Below are 21,727 nucleotides of genomic sequence, written 5' to 3'. Positions count from 1 at the left end.
TTTGAGGCCAAAGGAAGAAATGTAGGCAGTTGGATTAAACAAGTTTCCTGTCTTGATTTTTATTTTTACAATAACCTCTTGTGACACAGATTTCGTGAGGGGAAAAAGTGTCAGTTTTGTTGTATTTTTGAGAGCTTTAATTTTATCAATTAACTGGTTGTTTTCCAGAAATCGGTGAGTTTTTTCCACTGTAAGTTCACACAGGTGTCAAAATGTTCTACAGTGCGCTAATACAACCATGTTAATTATGCATTCAGGATAATGCTGATAAACTAATACAGCTGTTTGATACTCATTAAGTTTGGCTGTTACCCATAAACCAGGCAACATTGTAATGCATGTTTAGTTCTTAGTGTTTGAATCTATTTCCTGCTTAAAAAGACCATGTAATATTCTGAAAATAGATACCAGAGCAAACATGAAGCAAATATGTTTTGATACCAAAATCTGTGTAGTTCTGTAGAGACTTAATTTGGTTTATACAGAGCTCCGCAGTTACTTGGCTAGGCTGCTCTGAATCAATGGGTGTCTGTCTGCTGCAGAGCACTGCAACACAGAGCACTGTAGACATGCTGCTCCCAAACTGAATGACCTAGATTATGCCTTGGCATATAACCATAGTTGGTAGTGCTTAAAAAAACAAGTTTTAAATTCAAATTTATCAAGGCAATAAGCATATGCAAGTGGAGCAATACCAGCATGTTACCACAGTCAAGGTAGACTAGTTCAATAGAACCAGGAGTAGAATTCAAAATAAGTTACCCTCGATATCCTGTCTCTCACGATGGCAGTAAGCAGATGCCTTGTGAAGACTGACAATAGGACAAGCATGTATAATTCTTGTCTCAGCCTTTCTCCAAATATTCATCCACTGTCCAGCTGTTTTCAGCTCAGCAGTTTTCTTCCTGCTGTGCTTTTTCTAACAACCTATAATGCATCTCCTCCAAGGAATACAATCGCTTATCCAGTCTTCCCTTGAAACCACGTATAAAATTGCTGCTGCATCGCCTGTGTTCTCAGGCATGCAGTTTAATGAGCTGACTGTGCATTGTTTACAAACTAGTTTGTACCTGGTACATACCAGGTTTGTTTGATGACGCCTTGCTCTTCTGCTGGAGCAGTTGACCCTGGACCCACACTGTCTATGCAACTCATAATTTTGTGGTAACTCCTATATCTCCTTTTTGTGAAGCCAGTATAATTTTTTCCATGGATATCACATTTCATCTAACAATGTTGAATTTCACTGGCTATTTTAGCATACTGAGGTCCTTCTACAGTCATTCTTCATTGGGTCTTAGTAATTACTGTTTATTGTCATCTCACTTCTCAGCCTGATTTGTCTGTCTTTTGCATGTATATTGAATAAATTCTAGCACAGATCCTTTGCAAAACTCCCACCAGCAGGCTTCCTCCACAGCATAAACGGAGCATTTATTTTTATGCTGTTTCTTACATTTTATTTAATTTTGTCTGTGCTGTCACCTCTGTGGCAGATTAATTTCCTTAAAAACTTGTCAGAAATTTTAGTAGGCTGTTTGGACCAGGATCTCACTTTTCCATATCCCTCATGATTCCTTCAAAGAACACCAGGAGATTTGCAAGGTTAAAACATGATGTCTTTTAGAGAAGCCATGCCCAGCCCTACCAGAGCAAATTGTATTTATCTAGGTATCTATGAATTCTGTACTTTATTAAAACTTCCTGTCCCTTAACACTTCCGTTTCTGTTATACAGACATAAGGCTAACAAGACTTTAGTTGTTGGACGACCCTAAAATCTTTTTTAAAGAATAGCATTGTATTTACCACAGATGAGGTACGATAATATTAATTGAATTAAAAGTCAGTTATGACAGTTCTGCTTGTAATGCAATTCTCATGTTCCATCTGAATGAGTTTAATGTAATATACAGCTCTAAAGTTTTTCACAATTATCAGTTTGACTTATTTAAACTTTAAGATATGTATGTAACTAGTTAACTATAACTACAACAAAGTCAATGTCTTTTGTTCTGCTCCAGAGCTAAACTTTGCTTCATATTTGTTTTAAAAAACCAGGAAATTTTGTGATAAAAGATATAATACTCATAATATATAAGATAGTGTTCTTAAAGCTAAGCAAGTCTTTCAAAACAGCCTGTATTTAGAGTTATATTTTGTGCACTATTCACTTATACTGAAAAACTGAAATGGAAAGTTATAAAGGTACCCTAAGATTAATATGCTGCATATTTATGTTAACAAAACTATAAAGTTATAGATATTTATATTTAAATTTATCTGTATATAATGTACATAAGTTTTTTATAAGAGTATTTAAATAAAGTAATGAATACGTACATATATTTCTCCTTCAAGAAGCCAGAGGTACTTGAAATTGATAAGTGTTAAACATTCTTTTTTTAAAAAAAGGAAGATAAATTGTGCAGAGCTGTAAATTTGTGTAAATAAAATACTTTGCCATGAATATTATATTTTTTCAGAGAGTAGGTAAGAAAAAGGAGCAGGAAAGAAAGGAGAGATTTCTTGAGTTAGTTGCCCTAAGACTCACAACTTAATGATACAAAATTTGTATCCAGAAATTTTTACAATGGGTTGTTCTTAAAGACTATATATGTTCCTAAATGTTGTGTTCATGGGCTTATGAGGAATTTCTTCCCATTAAAAAAAAATCATAAAGTATTTTCATTTTATTAATATTTCAGTTGTTGCATCAGAAGTCAAAATATACCAAGATAGACTTCAAAAGATAAATGAAATTGTAAGAGGAAAAAAATCAAACCTGTCTGAAACTTTTTAGAAATACTAATGCAAACTTGCTCGCATAATTTGATGTAGTCTTTTTAGTTTTCCTATGCTTCAAATATAATGTAACTTTGGCAACATGATGTATGCTTCTATTTTGTTGAAAATGGTGATTCTTCCTTACTGCCAACAAAGATTTATCAGGAAAAAAAGAGCTGTAAAATAAAGAATATAGACAAAAGCAGTAGAGAGCCCAATATTATTATCTTACCCTGTAGTTATTTGGATCTGTTCCTAGGCATAAGACATCTTAAAAAACTTTGCGTAACTATGTAGTATTTTCTTTAGATTGCTTAACGCTATTTTTATTCTACTTTTAAGCATAATATAGCTAATTGATATTAGTTGTGCAAAAGGATAGACTAAATTAACAGTTTTAAAAACCTGGAATGCTACTATTTGTGCCTGTTCTACTTGATGAATAATTCTAATAAAAAGATTACATTACATTTTTATGTACCTTCTAACATAATACAGACTAAAGCATAGCTAAAATGTAAATACTAATGGTTCAGTTGTATCAAAGCACATCTTTTTCCCTAGATCCGAAGATCTTTGACAGAAGGTAATTTATTGCCTACATTACTTATCAGCTAAAATCTCCTTTGAAAGAGTACAAGAGGTACAAACTCAGAAATATATATATATATATATATATTACACCGTGGCAGGACACTGCAAACATAATCTGAAGAAGATTTGAAACTCAAAGTTTGTGATTTTCCTGTCCAATTACAAATTGGAAGAAGAAATGTCGGTATTTCTGAAAGATGTGGAGGAACCTTGTGGGAGCATTTTGGTGATCTTAGCCCTCCTATTCTTTTCTCTAGTGGATCTATTTTCTACTGCTGTCAGTAGTAGGATGCATCTATAGCTGGATGGGGTTTTGGCCTTATCCACTTGTTCTTATTGAGCATAACATTGATTTGTATTATAGTAATTTTGTAAGTTCAATCACTTTAGAATGTAGGAGCTTTTTTTGGGTCAGTTTTCTTCAGCTTAAGCTGCCCACCCAAGGGTGAGTCCATCATCAATGCAGGTTATATATCAGACTGCAGTCTAATGCTGAGGTGAGCGGTCTTTGCTCCTAGTATTATGTTCTTTACTACATTAGTAACAGGACATTTACCTACACTAAAATCCTATCTCCACTTTATAGCTTAAAAATCCCAGACTATCCAGCTGTTTTAAAATGAGTATGAATACCCCACAACTAAGGAAAGGTTTCCACATATATTCATTAACAGTGATTATTTCACTGGAAGTAAGGATGAAAATAGTGGTCTTCTGCTTCACGGTCTTCTTCAGTTTCATGATCATGATCGTCTTCTTCTTCATATTCTTCTGGCGTTAAAAATCGTCGAAACACTGGTGTTCTTAGCTGAGTTAACTTGTTGACATTAACATTTTGTTCACCATAATAAATGGTTCGAAGGTGAGGGAAGCAAAAGAGCGCGTACGTGCTTATCGGAGTTGTAAGCTTATTTTGGTCCACCCGTATATAGGTTAATTGGTTGGTGGTCATTGCTTCAATAGATGGACACATCAAAGTAACATTTATGGCTGTAAGAGAAAAATATTAATTTAAATACAGAAAATAGTTATTTAAGACCTATTGCAAAAGTGAAACTTGTTTTGAAATTTAAAATGGAAAATATTTTTACAGTGCACAGTATTAATATTAATATAATTCTCCCCTGTTTTAAATCAGTTTTGTAAATCACAGTGATAACAATTTTGTGGTTTGCAAAGTACAAGGTTGTAGGGTAAAGAAAAAAATATGATTACCACTACAATTTGTCATTACTATTTTATGTGAATGGAATATTTTTGTAATTCCTTTTGTCTGTATATTTTTATCAGTTGCCTAATCACAAGGAATTTTCAGGAAGGTTTTAGCTTGTTATGTGAAAAACCGATATTAACTTTTACAGAAAATTGAAAATTAGGGATGAAGTGCAAAAATAAAATCCTTTCTAATTTCACTGCTCTGATCTCAACTAATCATGGATGTGTTTATGCTACATCTTGAAGTTGGAATGATACTCTCCCTGTGCCATAAGCTGATCAAAAGCTATATGGCTGCCTTTGCTCCTGGGAAGTGCAGTGTGTCTGAGCGCTGGGTCAGTGCCATGCTAACTGGCTATTTCACAACACTAACAGCTCAAGCGCCCCTGTCTGCAGAGGAGGACATCAGAGTACCTCTTGAACAACATGCATGTTCGGATGACTGCTGGATTCTTTGCTTGGTTTATACATGGCCTGACTGAGAAGCTGTAAAGTGGCAAGTCCTCAAAACCAAGGACACAGCGCAAGAGGGGTTTCTGATAGATTTTTTTTTTTTTTTAAGTTCTCAATTCTGGATGGTAAAGAAAAAATGACAAACTCGCCCCCCTCCCACAACCAGTGCCAAAATCCACTGTTTTTTGCTTTTAAAGAATTGCAACATACTTTCAATGTCATTGTCTTCAATATACAGGTGCTGCAGACTTCTTGGAATGTAGAACACTTGTTTCAATTTGTTATGTCCGAGATTAAGTTCTAGAAGGTTGGGTAGATTAAAGGTCTTGGGTGGAATGTCCTGCAGGTTATTGTGGGACATTCTTAGAGCAATGATTTTTGGAAGTCTGTTGAAATAGTTTTCTGGAATATAAGAAATTGAGTTATTCTCAAGAGAGAGATACATAAGTGATGATGGTAGATCAGGAGGCATAGTCTGTAATTTGTTGTTGCATAAATTGAGCTGCATTAAGTTTTTCATGTTTGAAAAGGATTTTCCTTTGAGTGCTGAGTCCTCAAGAAAGTTACTGCAAAGATCAAGCATGGTTAGGTTAGGTATTCCTTCCAGGGCATTCCCAGATAACCGAGAAATCTTGTTGAAACCAAGGAGGAGTCTCTCCAGGGATCTGGGGAGTGGGAATGGAAATTCTTCCAATTCATTATGTTGTAAATGAAGTTGCACTAAGTTTGAAAGTTTGGCAAAAACACCTTGGTCAATCATATGAAATTTGATCCTGTTGTGGCTGAGGTTAATTTCTCTTAAGAAGGTGGCATTAGTGAATGGTCGTGCAGGCACAGCTTCAATATCATTGTTTTGCAGATAAAGTTGTTGGACGTGACGGGGGATATTTGGTATTGTCTTAAGTTTACGATGGTCACAGTACATTGATAATGGAAAAGATGGTGGACAAAAGCATTCTCTGGCACATTCAACTGGAAAAGGAAAGTGAGGAACTTCAGCTTGAGTATTTGGATTTAAATAATAGGGATGTTGGTCATCTGGCTCTCTGTCATAGTCATCCTCAAAATCATAGTCCTCATATTGACAGAAGACCGTAGCAGCGCAGAGGAGGTGAATGGCTGATAGCAGGCTCAGCATTCCCATATTTAAACTTGTGTGTAATATCCTGTTGATAAGAAGGAAAAAGAAGTTTATTACTCATAAATTTCAAGGAAGTTTCACATTTAAGAAGCAGCAATATGAAACAAATAGAATGATGCTTTTTTTGGCAACAGTCAGTGACATTATTAGCAAAACCAAGTTTTAATCTGTATCTTCCAAGTAGAGAGCCGTAAAGAAATACGCCATCCTTGAAGGAAACATTTTCTTGGCTGACTTCAGCTTTCCACCTGTGCTGTGCCTGTCACTGAAGGATGCTATAACAGTTGGGAGTAGAAAAAAAAAATCTGTCTTCATTCCTGCCTCACTTTAATTTATTACAGAAGGACTTTTTATATGAAGTGCTATAGCCTGGGGTTTGTATTGGACTTCTGAAGTATTGTATCTTTCCAGTGTAGTGGGTTAAGCATCAGCCTTACAAGTCAGTTTTAGATCGGTACAGATGGAATTCCTGAGCAACAGCTCTTCCTCAGACCTTTGAAAACACATAGGTAGTAGCCTTATTGAATTCTGTCATGATGAAAATTTTTGCAGATGTGTGAGTTATTCTCACTATGAACTTGTTCTGCACAAATTGTGCATGGGCAGTGTCATAGAACCGTAGAAGTGCTGTTTGGAAAGGACTTTTGATGGTCTTGTAGTCCAGCCTGGTGCTTCAAGTGTTTCCATCTTCAGCAGCAGATTAGATCAGCCTAGACTTTATCTGGGTGAGCCTTGAAAATCCTCAAGGGTGGAATTCCAGCATCTCTTGAAATAACCCAAGTTAGTGCTGGACTGCACTCCTTGTGAAGAAATCGGCTAGTCTTACTACACATCCAAGCCATGGCTTGTGTCTGTTGTTCTTGTTTTTAAATAAAGTTATTTTTGTTAAAAGTATATAACCTCAACTAGGAGGAGGTACTTGCAGGATGGTTTCTATGAATAGAACAGTGAAATCGATTTCTTCAAAATCCTGTAGTTTATGTGAAGTAGAAATTTACATGGCATTGGTGATTGTATGTCCTGTGGCATTTTACATTGTCTTTTCTGTTTTCTGAAAACCATGGTTTACTTAGTACAATGCGGTGGTGATAAAAATTTGATTTTTTTTTTTTGTTCCCATCATTTAATTAAATCAAATAAAATTCAGCCATGCATACAATTCATACATGCACACCATGTAAAATCTTCATGGATAAAATGTTTTCTTGATAGTATTCCTTTGTTTCTGTATTTGTATGGTCTCCCTAGGAATGAACTAGTTTACCTTCAAAATACCCTTCTGAGGTAAAATACTGATGTTGTGAAAGAAATAATTTTGCATATCAAATTTCTTATGCTCAAAGCCAGCTAGCATTTTAGAGCACTTTCTGCAGTCAGAGGAACCCTATTATTTGGCAGAGAATCACATCAAGCTATTCAACATAAACAACAGATGAGTCAAAATGTAACACTGCAGGTCAAAGCACAAGAATCATGAAAATTTCTTAAGAGACTTGGTTAGGAATAGTATGGGAACCGTGAAGCAGAGGGAAGCAGATATTCTCAGTTTTTTTCATAATGACATTCGTGTTTCATAACCAGGGGACACTTTTTTTTTGATGCTCTTAATATTTTTTTTACCAAACCACATAAGGAAAATAGTAGTAACAAATTCATTGAATTTAATACATCCTCATAATCTTCCTATGTTGTGCACAGCCCGTGAATGACAATGACTGGGTGAAATAACTTGACATTGTCTGACTTGTGTTTCTAATTTTGTATCATTTGTATTTGATGCTCCTTTAATCAAGTTTCATAACTGACTAAAATCTTAAAACCAGGTTTGAATGGAGTGTGTTGTTTGGTAGCCCACTGTACACAGGTCCTGACCAAAGCCAGGACTCCATACCTCTACAGGGTTGTCAGATATCTGAGTTTATCGAAGTGAATAGCAGAAATAAATCTACACAGGAAGCAGTCTTGCCCTACAAGGGTTGTATAAATGCACTGTGCTGATCAACTTTGCAGATAGTTGCTGGGTTGAGAAGCAATACCATGCTTCAGGAGGAATTAATTGGTTTTCAGATTTCAGGTAGTGTATATTGGGAAGAATGTCTTATTACCATACTTAAAACTTCCAGTCAGACTTGGTGATGTGTACCTATATAAATTCTGTTGAAAACCTGTGGCTTCTCTTTTTCATGAACAAATCCTTACACAATCTGTCCCCCATGCTTATTTCATGCTCTTGGTTTCCTTTTGATTCCTGTTACTCCCTCTCAGCTTCAGTCTAGAACTTCAGCTTAACCCTCTGGTTCTATTCTCTCAACACTTTTGCTAGATGTCGCAAAATTTCCAATTAGTAGTTTTGGTTCTCAGTGCCACAACAATCCTTAGGAACCTTTAGAAACCAGGAGAAACAACTCGGGCAAGTCCTGCTTAGTTTGAGGGAAAAAGCTTTTAGCCTTCAACCATTGATCCACTTGCCGTGTAGACAGTGTGGAGAGAACTATCACCACTTCAGACAGAATGGTAAGTAATGGGTACCAAAGTCTCTCATGGGTTTTATGGAGAGCGAGGAGCTGGTATTTGGGGAGCATTTTTATTATACCTTGGCTGTAGCTGAATGCTCTTTTGGTAGAATAGTAACTGTCTTGCCAGGCTTGCATGTCATGTCTCAAAGCACTGAGATACTTGTTCGCAAAATACGTCTAAGAACTTAACTAGCCTTAAAACAAATAATCACGTCAGGTGAAACTTGATAATGGGAGAGGCAAGTCAGATGCACACAGTATGCTAAACTGCATACTGACAAAGCTGCAAGAAAATAGAAAATCTTAAAAGCATGATTCTCTACCATCTGTAATAAACCCAGAGCTTGGTAACTGTATTTGTAAGCTGTTTACTAGCTGAAAGCTAAGAATTATATAACATGCATGAATCACTGTTAACTGCAAAAACAACACAATCGGTTCATTTTATTCCTGCTTACCAAGAAAACTTACTCTTTGGAAGTCTGTGAAGCTCAAGTTGTACAGGGCAGCAAGTTGTTGTGCTGGTGAAATCATCTGAGAAATAGCCTAACACAGCTGGAGGAACAAAAGATGTCTAAGCCATATTTTGTGGTGAGGAGCCTTGTGGGAAGGCAAAACAAAATAATAGCCTTAGCCCCTCTTCTGATTTGCCAGGGGAAAAAAAAAAAAGTTGAGTGCCACATCATCAGTTACTGTAGCTGCTGTGTCATAAGTCTGAGGAGTCATTTCTGGTATTGCTAAAGTCACTTCAAAATTACGTGGAAGATTCTTACAGTGTTACCAGTTCCCATTAAAAAAAAAATTGAGAGAGTAAGACTTAAAAAAATACTTCAGAGGTTATTAGTTCATAGAGTAGTTCCTACTACAGTGATTCAGTTGTGCAAAGGATTTGTTCTCTGGAGAATGAAGCTAAGAAACAGTAAAAAATTAACCTAATCGAGATTGAGGGAAAGCACGTGCTAATGGAAAAGCTCTTATGAACATCTTCCATTTTATCCTTTCTTCCCTCCACATGCCGTATTTCCTGTTTCCTTTCCCCAAAGCTCGTTGTGCTATGCAGTGCTGCGGCTGCGGTGGTGGACTTCTCAGTCCTCTTGTAAAGTTGTAGTTCAGAATTCACAGTAAGTTTCTAACCTGGTTTTTCTAAGTTGTGTAGAAAGAGTATAAGTGCTCCTATGAAAAAGACATGTATGACATGAGATATAAGCCATTTTACTGAAGAACGGTGTTTTTCATAGCTGTTAAGGAGGAGAAAAAAAAGGCAGGACTTGCTTTTGCTGGTATATGGTACTTAAACTGTGTTACATGCAAAAAAAGGAGAAAAATATCTTTTTTTATTGTTGAAGTGAGATGCTGTTCTGCATTAATTGCGTGATTTATCAGAAGTATTTAATTATGTGTTTAGTTTGGTTAAAGAATTGCGTTCTTTGAAAATCTCTTCACAAGGAAGAATTTGGTTTTTAAAGTGCCTTTCAGGTATCATATTTGAGAAAATAATGCAATAGTAAGTTTTACTACTTTTTTGTCCTTGAACTTCTTGAAGCTGATGGTTTGCTTGACCTTTCCAAGGTTCCTTTGTGACACTGAGGACAAGAACATTGTTTACTAAGATAAATCATGTATGATTCTAACATTGGGATATAAAGAAAAGTACCAGAACTCATTACATAAATAATGTTGTAGGAGCTGGCAGTATTGGAACTAAAAGCAGCTGTGTATTTATGTAGAGAATACAGAATATAAGGGAGAGGTTGAAGGAGTTAAAATTACATAATCCTATATTTACAGTGCTGTAAATAGCTGAAGAATCACACAGAATCACAGAATCATCCGGCCGGAAGAGACCTCAAAGATCATCGAGTCCAACCGTTGCCCTTACACTACCAGGGTCCCTACACCATGTCCCTCAACACCAGATCCACACGATTTTTAAACACTTCCAGGGATGGGGACTCCACCACCTCCCTAGGCAACCCGTTCCAATGCTTAATAACCCTCTCTGTAAAGAAATTTTTCCTAATATCCAACCTGAACCTCCCCTGGCGCTACATTGTACCACTTAGCCCACATAATACTAAGCAATAAAAGTAATTGGTTTTTAAAATAATTATGAATTATTATTATTATGAATACATTCATAATGATGAATGAAAAAACCTACCGAATTTGCTATGCTAGTTAGTATAATGTTATTTGCTGCTGCAAAGTTCGAGGTTTTATTGAGCGCAAGACAAAATGTGGTGAAAAATTTTTGGAAGCTCTGTTACATTGACAGTTCTAAATAAAGCATATGCAAAAATAAGAACTATTTTATTTAAAGATAAACATTCTAATTTAGTCCAATTTTTATTTCATACCTGATACTTTTCTATCATTTTCAACTACTGATATATACACAATATACTGATTGTGTCCTAAATCCTCTTAAGCTATCAGGAGACTTAAAAATCTCATGATGCATTTAAAAACCCTTGGTGGCAGAGCAGAAGAGCTGGTCCTTTTGAGAAACCGTAGCAAAGCTCTTGACTTAAAGCATGTTTAGCTGTATAGGATGACGCAGATCTAGCCATGAGATATATTAAGACTCAGTTCCTTTAGCATTGCATGAACTATGTTGGATACAAACAAGTCTGTACTTTGTGGTCTCGGTCAAATTGTGTGGTTCGATCTTCCCTTAGGTTTGGTTTGAGGTGGGGTAGGAATTTCCTTGCAAGTAGGTTAATGAGAGAACTAAATTTAACATCATTCATGTAAGACTTCTTGGTTCAAATGCTGTGACAAATCTATTAAGTTTTCAACATGTTTTGGTTTTCAGTTTTTAGAAAACATGCTTGTTGAATTTGTAGGCTTTTTCATCATTTTATTGTGCAAGTATGATGCAAAGCAAGATGTTTATCCAGCTAGAAGTCAGGATTGGCTTGAAGCTGATTTATTTTCTTAAGCTGAATGTGGATGGATTCTTTTTATAAATTAAAATTTTATATCCTACCATATTTATTAACTGCATTCAGCTCATGAGGCTTGCTAGCTTTTTCAGCTTTGGTTCTGAACTGAAAGGCTTAAGAAAAGAGACTTTTAATATTTTGTGATTTTAGGTTTGGTTAGCTAGCTGAGGAATGGTCAACTTAAAAAATTTGCAATTTCAAAATTTTAGGCAAAATATTAATAGAATGAGTAGAGAAGATAACCAGTGGCACTGAGGTGACTGGCTCTTATATAAGAAGGAATAAATAATCCTGCTTGGCCTTTTCCATATATTCACCATCCTTCTATAAAAGATTCTTGGATTTCTTTGGGTTGTGTGTTGCTTCCCTCTCCTGCTCCTGACTTACAACGGTCCCTAGGAAACATAGAGAAGGGGAAAAAAAGTGCGTATTGTTCATTGAGGATTAGAGGCATTCAAATGTGTTAAGTGAGAACTGAGAAGTGTCTTGGAAGCATGGTCTCACTAGAATTAGAAAGTTCTTTGGCCAAAGTCTGGCCCTGCTATCAGATGTCTGAAGAAAGGCCTCAAGCTCAGAATTTTAAAATCCTCAGTTGTCAACTTTGAAGGAATTCTGTGTTTTAGGTAGGAACTGGTGTGAGTTGGTTACTCGAAGTGTTTGTGCAGAAGAAAAGAGAACGCTTGATCAAATACAGTGAGGAAGTTTGAATGTTATAATTTGCTTCCCCATAAAGCCTGTGTGTTGCTGCAGAAAGAAACAGCCTTGGACATGTATCATCTAGACTGGGCTGCACTTCAAAGTCACATTGTAGGCACAGAAAGTCTTTGCATCCTGATTTCTAGGTCTTAACTGGCAGTGTGCAAACACCGGCAGCACCTGCAGCCTGTATCTGATCTGCAGAGGCACGCACTTGTGCTTGCCATCCACAAAGGTATCTGATTATCAAGACTGTAGTGGCTGCTGGATTTATTTATCCTGTGTCAGAACCAAGCTGAAAATTCAGATGGCGAAGCAGATCAAGATACTGAATTGCTTGATCTTGCAGAGCCTCCAACCCAGCCAGAGCCCAGAGCACTCAGTTACTAATAGCTCTTACAACTTGTTACTCTGCTCTTCAGTGGAAAGCCAGGCTAGGAGCACGTCCCTGCGCAAATGTGCATTTTAAAAGGTTGTCGAAATGGGGGCATCAGATCATATCAGCAATCCTGTTGAGCTGAGACAAGACCCAATCTGTTTACAAAAGGCAAGGAAGATAGAGCTGTGCCATGTGTGTGGCTTACGGTTGCTTCTGACCTGAACCTTGTTGTGTGGTCTGTAATTATTTCCCATTTAGTAGGTGGCGTTACAAGGTCAAAGCTTTGGCAACCCTCATCTTACACAGCCTGTTTTATACGCGTTGCTTTGTTTTGTTGGGAGTTCCTAGGAAAAATGTGTTGAGCAACTGAAAACAGCTGAGTTTTACAAAAACCAATAATTTGAAAAAGAATTCTGAAGATTGGCTAGGCTGTAGGTTTTGCATGGTAGTCTGAACTACTGTTCTTCATTGACTCTTCTAATCAAAGGCAGGTTGTGGTTGCTGGTCAGTTTTTGTCAGCCTGTTACTACCTGAGGATGCATGCTACAACCATGAAATTAAACATCTCTTTGTGTAGGCTGCATTTAAAGAATGTCCTGTTCAGGTGACCATGAATTCCTAAAAAAATGAAAAAAAAGCCCTAAATTGTCCTATATTCTTACTAGAAACCAGTGTAAGTTAATGGGTATCCTAAGCCCTCTGATGGGTCACTGGGTGCTTATTATCATTCTAAAATATAAACATGGCATTTTCTCTCATATGTGCTCTGGGATACGGAGGGGATTTTTTCCCCCCCTCTCTTCTCCACCGCCTTCACTTAATGTGGATTTGCTGATTTTGAGTTGAATAACATGCCCTCTCTTTTTGTTCTCCCTTTTTCCTAAGCATGCCTTTAGTTACTGAAATTGTTGTTTTTTTTCTCACATTCTACTTTTTCTGTATTTCTATATTTTTATTTTGTATTTTTAAACTCTGTATTTTTTGTGTGGTGTGTTCATTTTTCAAAAAAGCCCACACCTTTGAAGCATATTACCAGTTAACACGTGCAACTACATTTGTATCTCAAAGATGGGAACAAGAGCTTATTGACCTTGTAACATGGGACTTCATATAATCCCATAGGCAATTGTGGAGTAACTTCTTTTACTCATAAGCAGTAATACACTGAATTTTTAAGCAGAATTTACTAGAAGCCAAGCATCTGTGCATCTAGAAGTAATCCATTAGGAAGCCCTGGTCACATTAGATTTGTTAAAAATGTGCATGAACAAGTGCCGTGAATGATTTCTATTGCAATTTGTTTTGCTTCATAAGCAAAACTAAATGTTGAGCCTCCTGGCATGTTCACATTTGTAATATAGAAGCTTTTGGAATGGAAAGGTGGAGGAGGGGTTGAGGGGTTTTGCTATGACGGTATCAATTTACAGTTATAGGTAACTGACTTTGAAAGACAAACAGAAGAGGAGGATTGTAACTTTTTTCTGAATGTGTTGCTGTGTTAGAAACCTTAGAATATTGTAATACTGTGGTGGAGGGGTTACTTTTTTTGATATATGGATTTTATTTTGTATAGCAGAGGCATTTAAATAGTCCTAATCGTATAATATTTCTACTACCACGATAACAAGTAATTATAAGCAATTGATACTGGTGTAATAAAATGAGTCTAAAATTCATATGAGCAATAATATCTGTAACAAATAGTGTCTGGTTACTGTAAAATACCCTAGACCTTTGTATGAAATTATAAGTCTCTTCTGAGGAGTGTCAACTGACACTTAGATTTTTAGTAATTGAATAGTTTGTTTAACAAATACGCTCTGCTTTATACTTTGTATTGTTATACAGCCTACTTTGGTGGTTCCAAGGTAGGTGACTTTGGGCTGTATTGTCCTCCCACATGCAGGTCTGGGATATTGCCTGCTTAACTGGAGATCGTATGTCTGTGGTTATGCCAATATAGAATGGGAGTGTCCGTCTGTTTTTGCAACCATTGTTTACTGGTGCAGGTATATTCATATTCTTGAAGCAGCGTTAGCAGTTGGACCTCAAACTTTAACATAGCCATTTTGCCTGATTTGTGTCTTACATAAAATTATATGGATGATCATAGTGTATGACAGGTGTCTTGCACTCGTTAGTAGATAAAAGTAATAAACTTTGTAAGTATAATGAAAAGAACATACAGTATTTTGTAACAGCAGAATGTGAGAAGGGTAATACAGCTGAACATACAGTGCAGAGATCCCTAAGCAGTACGGTCCAAGTAGTGTAGTACCCTTTGTACTAGCTTCTGTAACAGTTTTTTCAGTGTTATTTATTTGAGATAGTGTAAAATGATACTCCTTTTATAATTACCATTTTAAAAAAATATTAGTGTATCTTTCAGTTCTTTAGCAGCTTTGGCATGACCCTCATGACTTAAACCCCAACAAAACAATAGCAAGAGCTGAGGACTCTCATCTTACTCAGTGAAGTTGACTAGAAACTTGCTGCTCACTGGGAGAGCATTCTTAGCATCTGCTTTAATAGATTAAATTAATTACTCCAGTCTATTCCGAAGCAGGCATGTCTACTCATTCATTTCAAACAGAACTAACTTCAGTGCCTCAAGCTGATAGATAGCTAGAAGAGATAGCATGAATTCTACTCTTATCTTAATAATCTATATGAATGCCTTATTCGTTAGCTTTTTTTGGTCGTTCATAGCTATGGACTTGACACTTTTTTTTTTAATAACTAGAAAACTTTAATAACTAGGCTGCAACTTCAGACTGTTCCTGTGTTTGTATCCAATCTGCAAATCATATTTTTATAGCAAAAAAATTAAGCTTCTTTTTGCTTTAGACACTTGCAGGCAAGGATAGGAGCAGTTGTCTATGTTATCTGCCAAAGAATTCCTGAATGATCGTGCATAGGAAAATGTTTTGCATTAGCAGAAATTTCCCCCTTGTATGTGATGGAAAGTGCTTTTCATTTACACTTCTGGGTGTGTTTAAGAACGAAAGTCCATCCTTGTTTTTACAACAACTATAGACTATGTTTCTTTTCATGGTAAATGTATTCGTTTGAACATTTCCAGGGCAAAAGGTGTGTACAACTGTCTTGCTTGGTGGTGCAGAGTGTTTTGCCGGGCAGCTTTTCAGGCCTTTCCAATAGTCTGAAAACTGGAGATCATTCTTAAACTCCTTCTTAATTTTTATTATCCCACTTTCCTCTAAAGACTAAAGGCTCTCATTCTAGCACAAGACCTCATAATGCAACTATTACAGCCAGCTTTGCTTACATGGCCTGCAGTTCTTTTTTTCTGCAGTCAGAATCTGACTTGGAAACTTCAGTAGAAAACACCGAGTATTATTATGCATCGTCCATCTCTACCCTGACATATTCTCTTATAAGGAAAGGTATAATCTCTATATCATCTCTTTCCTTCAGTTACTCTCTGTTTATATCTCCATTTTGATTGGATTTTCTTTAAATGATATTAACACTGTTTTGGGAGGGATACTTGTCCATGCACCTATTTTTTGCCTGCCATATATAATAGATGTGTCATTTGGTTTATGACAAGTAATCAAATTGAATCAAAGTGTTTTTCTACTGTTTGAATAATTTGTGAGTCACAGCTGCTTCTTGGCCGAGCTGAGGCAGGGTCTCATAATTCTTTATCCAAGCACTCTGTGGCAGTGAGTCTTCTGCTTCTTCTATCATTAGCTGGTCTGAGATTCTTGAAAGACCTCATGGCTGCTTCTGGTGAGGACTTGAACTTGGGTCACACTTAAAACAGCATTCATGTTAGCGATGGCCTTTTCATTAGGGAGGATGTGTTGATCTAGGCCTTCATTACAGATCTTCCATGATAATCAAGCAGGTGTCTTGTTGCCTTATGTCATGTTTCTGACACCTGATTCTTGCCTTGTCCTATCACATTTTGTGAGTGGAGGTAATGCCTGCAACTATTTGTAGCCAAAATAAAAACATCCATAATGTTTCTTTTTAAAAATAAATAAAAATTATAATCTAACTGGATCTTAGGGGATGGAATGAAACCAGTGCTTTGAGTGATTAGGTTGAACTCTATGAGAATTGGGCCAATAGTAGTAGCTGCCTTTAAAAGTATTGATATTCTATATGGCTCTAATACAGCTGTCCAAACTCCCTTCACATCTTTGCCAAACAGCGGGCTTATTTGCTGAAACCTCTAAATAAGTTTGTGTGTTACGAAAACAGTCACAGAGATGACTGGTGTAGTTGTTTAGAACTGCTGATAGGGAGGTGAACTAGTTACTAGGTTTACCCACCATGGAATGAGTGGAAAGGTTCTCTTTAGAAAGACAAAAAAGTTACTTTATGAAGCGACTGCACATCTAACAGATGTGTTTTCCATGCACACATTTTCTCCTCTTCTCAGGTTCCTGTGCATTCTGATTTTGGGAGGGAACTGTTAAAGTGGGAAGCATGTGTTACTCCTTCTGTTCTAAGTGCAAAGCAGCAGCAGTATGCATCTATAATACACTGTACAGCTGAGGCAAAGCATTCCTGAAACAGGAGTAATGAAATACTGCCTTATGTATGCATGCCCCAATGGAAGGTGCTCGAGGAAAACATCTCAAAGATTTTTAGATAGTATGGTAAGAAACCTTTTATTTTTTTTTAACTGTTCACTGTGTTTGTCTTTATTCCAAATAACGATAAAGGGCTCTTACAAAGAGAAACTACTTTTTTTCTTCCATCTATTAGATGGAAACAGTTAGAACATTTGGGTTTATATCAGACTTTCTACTTTTCTGAAATACTAGATCGTGGTTTTGACTTCTAAAATTCAATCTGCATGCACTTTATTTAGCCTTGAACAGGAGTATTAATTGTTCCAGGAAGTCAATAAATTCCCCCCGCCCCAGAAAGAGCCAAAATACCAAGGGTTTATAGGAATAATAATTTCCTACATATTTCATCTTGATAGCGATCTTAAGGAGGAGAGTGGCCTATTGACGTCATACTTGCTTAATCTGTTTTGTGTTCTGAAGAGTTCATTGCTATCTTGACTAGGTAAATGCTAATTGTTAACTGTGATCCCGACATGACCAATAAAAGAATCACTTGCCAAGCTGCTTAAGGAATTACTTTATGGGGTCTGAGGATGATACTGGCAGATAGGGGTGTGACGTGTGTTTTCTTCTGCACAGCATCACAACAGACTTTATCTTCAGATCAAAGGTGCCAAATTTACAGCCATTATCTAGGAGCACCGTTTGTCAGGCAGAACATAAAACCATTAACTTTACTACCCCGTTAAGGTAGGTGTTTGCTCGGAACATAGCTTCTAAAAGTACTCTGCTTCTGTCATCTCAGAATCAATCATATTACATGACCATGCTGCTGGTTGTTATTATATAGGACAGAATTACACAGTTAGTGAAAATATATACTGCTGTACTGATGTTTATTTACTAGTTCTGTGTTTCTGGAAGTTATTTGTCTTTTTTCTATATTAGTCATTTTATAAATGGAGTTAAATAAAAAATTAGTATTTGGGGAAATAGAAAATATTAGAAATAATAATTTACAGGAGGGTAACATCTAAATGGAAATTGTATGTATTAGCTTAAAATATAAATGAAAAGTGTGCATTCCAAAAATCTGAGTAAGCTTTCATGAAATTAAGTTCTAGCTATTACTCACTAATTTTTTCTTGAACAAATAATAATTTTGCTGCATCACAGTATTGCCACTGAAGAAATGAGAAGAGCGTTGCTTTTATTATTCTTGCAGAATTCTAGATTATTACATCACTTCCTGAATCTGAACATCTATCATCAAGTTAATACATAAGCAACTTCTTCACTTGCTTCATGCCAGAAAAATTAGGCCCTGTGATCACGAGTTGCTTAGTCTGTTCCTGTTTTCAACCTGTAGAAGAGAAAGGAGACAGATGATAGTGCTGGCAGAGGAATAGTATGCTGTCGGGATGTTCCTCTTGGTGGTCTAAATAGGATATAAATTTAAGTAACATAATGTACTTTAGAATGGCAGGCCAATTGCCTTTTCCACAATAAGAAAGAAAGGAGTTAAGATATTCTGTGAAGAGTCTTTCTGGAAGGAAAATACTTTCATTAGTCTTTGTATTTCTAAAGCACTTGGAAATAACACAGGCTGAACAATTCAGAGGCAAGTGCCTGCTTGTGTCGGTGAATTGCTCCCTCTCTGTCTCTCAGGAATTTTACATCTTTTGGCAACCAGTCAACTAGAGATTTTCCATACTTAACTTACATTCTCACATTATATTCAGAAGAAACTCCTGAGCAGTTACTGCAAATGTACTTGTGAAGAGAGCCTATTAATTTCAGTATTGCTCCTCTTGATGCTGATGGAAACTTTGTATAGGTCACGGGTAGTACATGCACAATGAATCTGGTGTACAAAACACACTGCACGAGATGCACAGATGGTCTGTATCTATGTGGCTAGTCTAACGCATCCAGGCTTGTCAGATTTACTGCTTAGGCTCAGAGAGTTTGTGGCAAGACAGCTGTGTGTGGAAGTGTGTGGGATTCTCATCAAAACTGCATCCACAGTGCTGCTGTTCCAGAGGTCTCGTAGTCTTCAAATTTCTCCTGGACAAGAATTTGAGACAGAAAATGTGTTCATGTGTAGGAAAACCTGTCTGTATGGTGTTCCCACTGCAATCAGAGCAGCATAGGGGTTAAATCCGGAATTGTGTTGTTCGGTTCAGTAGAACTGTTTATATTTTACGTGAAAAACTGTACCAAGGCTATCTGTTGGCAATGTGTTATGTCGAGCTGATCTTTTATTGGCCAGCACAAGCTTTGAGAAACATCCTGACTTGTTTCAAAGTATTGATTAGTTCTGGAAATATCTTAAATATTGTGAAAACCTTCCTGTTTATTTCATACTTAACACTGCCTTCTATCTCACGGCTTATTCAGTACGCAGGGTAAATCTCACATTTATCTTGCTAGATAATTTTAGGCAGTGGTATGTGATACGTGGCATTTGGAATTTGAGACAGATTTTCATTTACTCCAGGGCTTTTCCATATGTTTCCTATTAGCAGCTTTATTCTCAAACCTCTAGTCTCCCCAGAAAGGAGGGAAAAATACCCCAAGAAACAATCTTAAATTCTAAACATAGTGAAGAAGAAGAAGAAAAAAGACTTCGGATTAATGATTTAATTATTTTTAGTTTACCCTTGCTTTTATTGTCATCCTGGTGTTAAATTCTAATCAAAATACAATGCAGGTATTAATGTTTCTTTTGTCTGTTGTGGTATACATTATTTTTTCCAGATAAATAGTGCAATATTTTAACCAGGAATCTGCTCTTAAGAGTGTGAAATAGTGAGTGGCGATGTTTCTAATATTTTAATTAGAATGTTATTAATTTCTTTGAAATCAAGGGGAAAAAAGAAAACTTATATTGTTCAATCTGCCATTAAAAAACCCACACTTGTGAAGGAGATTTTTTTTTTTTTTAAATGAAGGCAACATGGGAAAATATCCAGAAACTTTGAAGAATGGAGAGAACAAGTCGGTGTAGTTCAAAGTTGTGATGTTGAGACCTCTTAATTTTGTTCAACTTTACTGGGCAGTATTCTCTGAGATACTTGAAACTGCTTAAACAGATTTCAGTGAATGCAACTCCTTGTGACATTATTGGTGGTAAATATCAAAGTATTAGCTCTGAAAGAGGTAAGTCTCTAGATTTAACTTGAAAAGAAACCTCATAAGATTAGCAAATGCCCAAGTACAGCTGAATGAGTATGATACATATTTTAATGTTGGTACTTGCTGTCTTTGAGAGCAGAAACTGCTTCTTAGGACATGGGTAAATGCTCTTTGAAATCATTTACCATAATTTCAGAGTTTAGTAACTGTGAAGTTGTATCAGATTTCATAAGCATACCTGTTTTAGGTAACTGAACTACTTTACCAAGCCAGTATGAATGGGTAAAACTTGCATATCTTAATTTATATTCCTTTTCCTCTTGGTCTAGTCTTGGGCGTTTGCATCACTTTTGGGAAATGCTGGTGCAGGAATTCTTAGTGGGATACTTGATGTGAAATTTTCTGCAAGTTTCTGCTATGGTTAGAATAGCCAAACTTGCATCTCTTGATTTCCTATCTTTATCACTTATTTCACCCAGTGTCTTTTGAACCTCGTTGTCAGATATCCAGATTTGACACACAAGAGAGGGCAATGTATAGGTACTTTGTACAAACTTGTGAAAAATAGCAGCTGGGTAGAGGAAAGTGCTCAGAAGAGGTACTTCAACTGAGAAAAAAAGACAGTTATAAGTTCTCCATTATAGACTGAGCAGCCAGATGACAAGATGACACAGATGGTGACTAACCCCCTGTGATACTCTTAGCTCTGTCACTTGGCAGCCAAACTGGTGGTAGCTGTGGAAGGCAGCTGTAGGAGAATACAGCCAAACTGGTGGTAGCTGTGGAAGGCAGCCGAAGGAGAATGTGCTGAGATACTGGTGCAAGGAAGAACCTGAGAGTTGTAAGGCTCAAGTCCATAGGAATCTAGGCTCCTGTAGCTTTGTTGTTCATGGAGTAACTTGGTGACAGTAATACTGGAAGTGAAGAGATTGTCCTTATCCTAGTGCAGCCCAGGATACAGCCTTCTTGCTGCAAGGGCATGTTGTTGGCTCGTGTTCAACTTGCTGTCCATGATGATCCCCAGGTCCTTTCCTGAAAAGCTGCTGTCCATCTGGTCTAGTGTTTACCGATGCATGGGGTTATTCCTCCCCAACTACAGATCTTTGCCCTTCCCTCTCTTGTTCCCAGTCTCTCAAGATCACTCTGGATGGTAGCACAGCCCTCTGGCATATCATCCACTTCTTCTGTGTCATCTGTAAACTTGCTGAGAGTAATCTGCTCTCTCATCCAGATCATTAATGAAGATGTTGAATGGTATTGGAGCCAGTTTAACCCCTGGGGTTACGACACTAGTTACTGGTCTCCAGCTGGGATTCA

At 36.8% G+C, this 21,727-nt stretch overlaps 2 protein-coding genes across 2 annotated transcripts in view; one reads left to right on the top strand and one right to left on the bottom strand.

Moving 5' to 3' along the window:
• CENPP (centromere protein P) overlaps positions 1-21,727 on the top strand; it is a 131,648-nt gene that overhangs the window by 31,930 nt on the left and 77,991 nt on the right.
• Positions 4,063-6,192, bottom strand: OMD (osteomodulin). Its single transcript, XM_010145316.1, has 2 exons — positions 5,259-6,192; positions 4,063-4,370 (listed from the first exon to the last, which is right to left on the bottom strand). The coding sequence occupies exons 1-2, from the start codon at positions 6,190-6,192 to the stop codon at positions 4,063-4,065; spliced, it is 1,242 nt and encodes a 413-aa protein (XP_010143618.1).

The sequence above is a fragment of the Buceros rhinoceros genome, unplaced genomic scaffold (genome assembly GCF_000710305.1).
Source record: "Buceros rhinoceros silvestris isolate BGI_N320 unplaced genomic scaffold, ASM71030v1 scaffold6931, whole genome shotgun sequence".
Lineage (NCBI taxonomy): Eukaryota > Metazoa > Chordata > Aves > Bucerotiformes > Bucerotidae > Buceros > Buceros rhinoceros.
The sequence above is the reverse complement of the archived record's forward strand: the minus strand, read 5'-3'. Positions and strand labels throughout refer to the sequence as shown.

What these genes read in the sequence shown, in the direction of transcription:
- OMD (XM_010145316.1), bottom strand. Translation starts at nt 6,192, where the DNA reads ATGGGAATGCTGAGCCTGCTATCAGCCATTCACCTCCTCTGCGCTGCT. An exon ending in TGAAGACAATGACATTGAAA is followed by an intron (nt 4,371 to 5,258) that starts GTATGTTGCAAT and finishes TTTCTCTTACAG; the next exon opens with CCATAAATGTTACTTTGATG.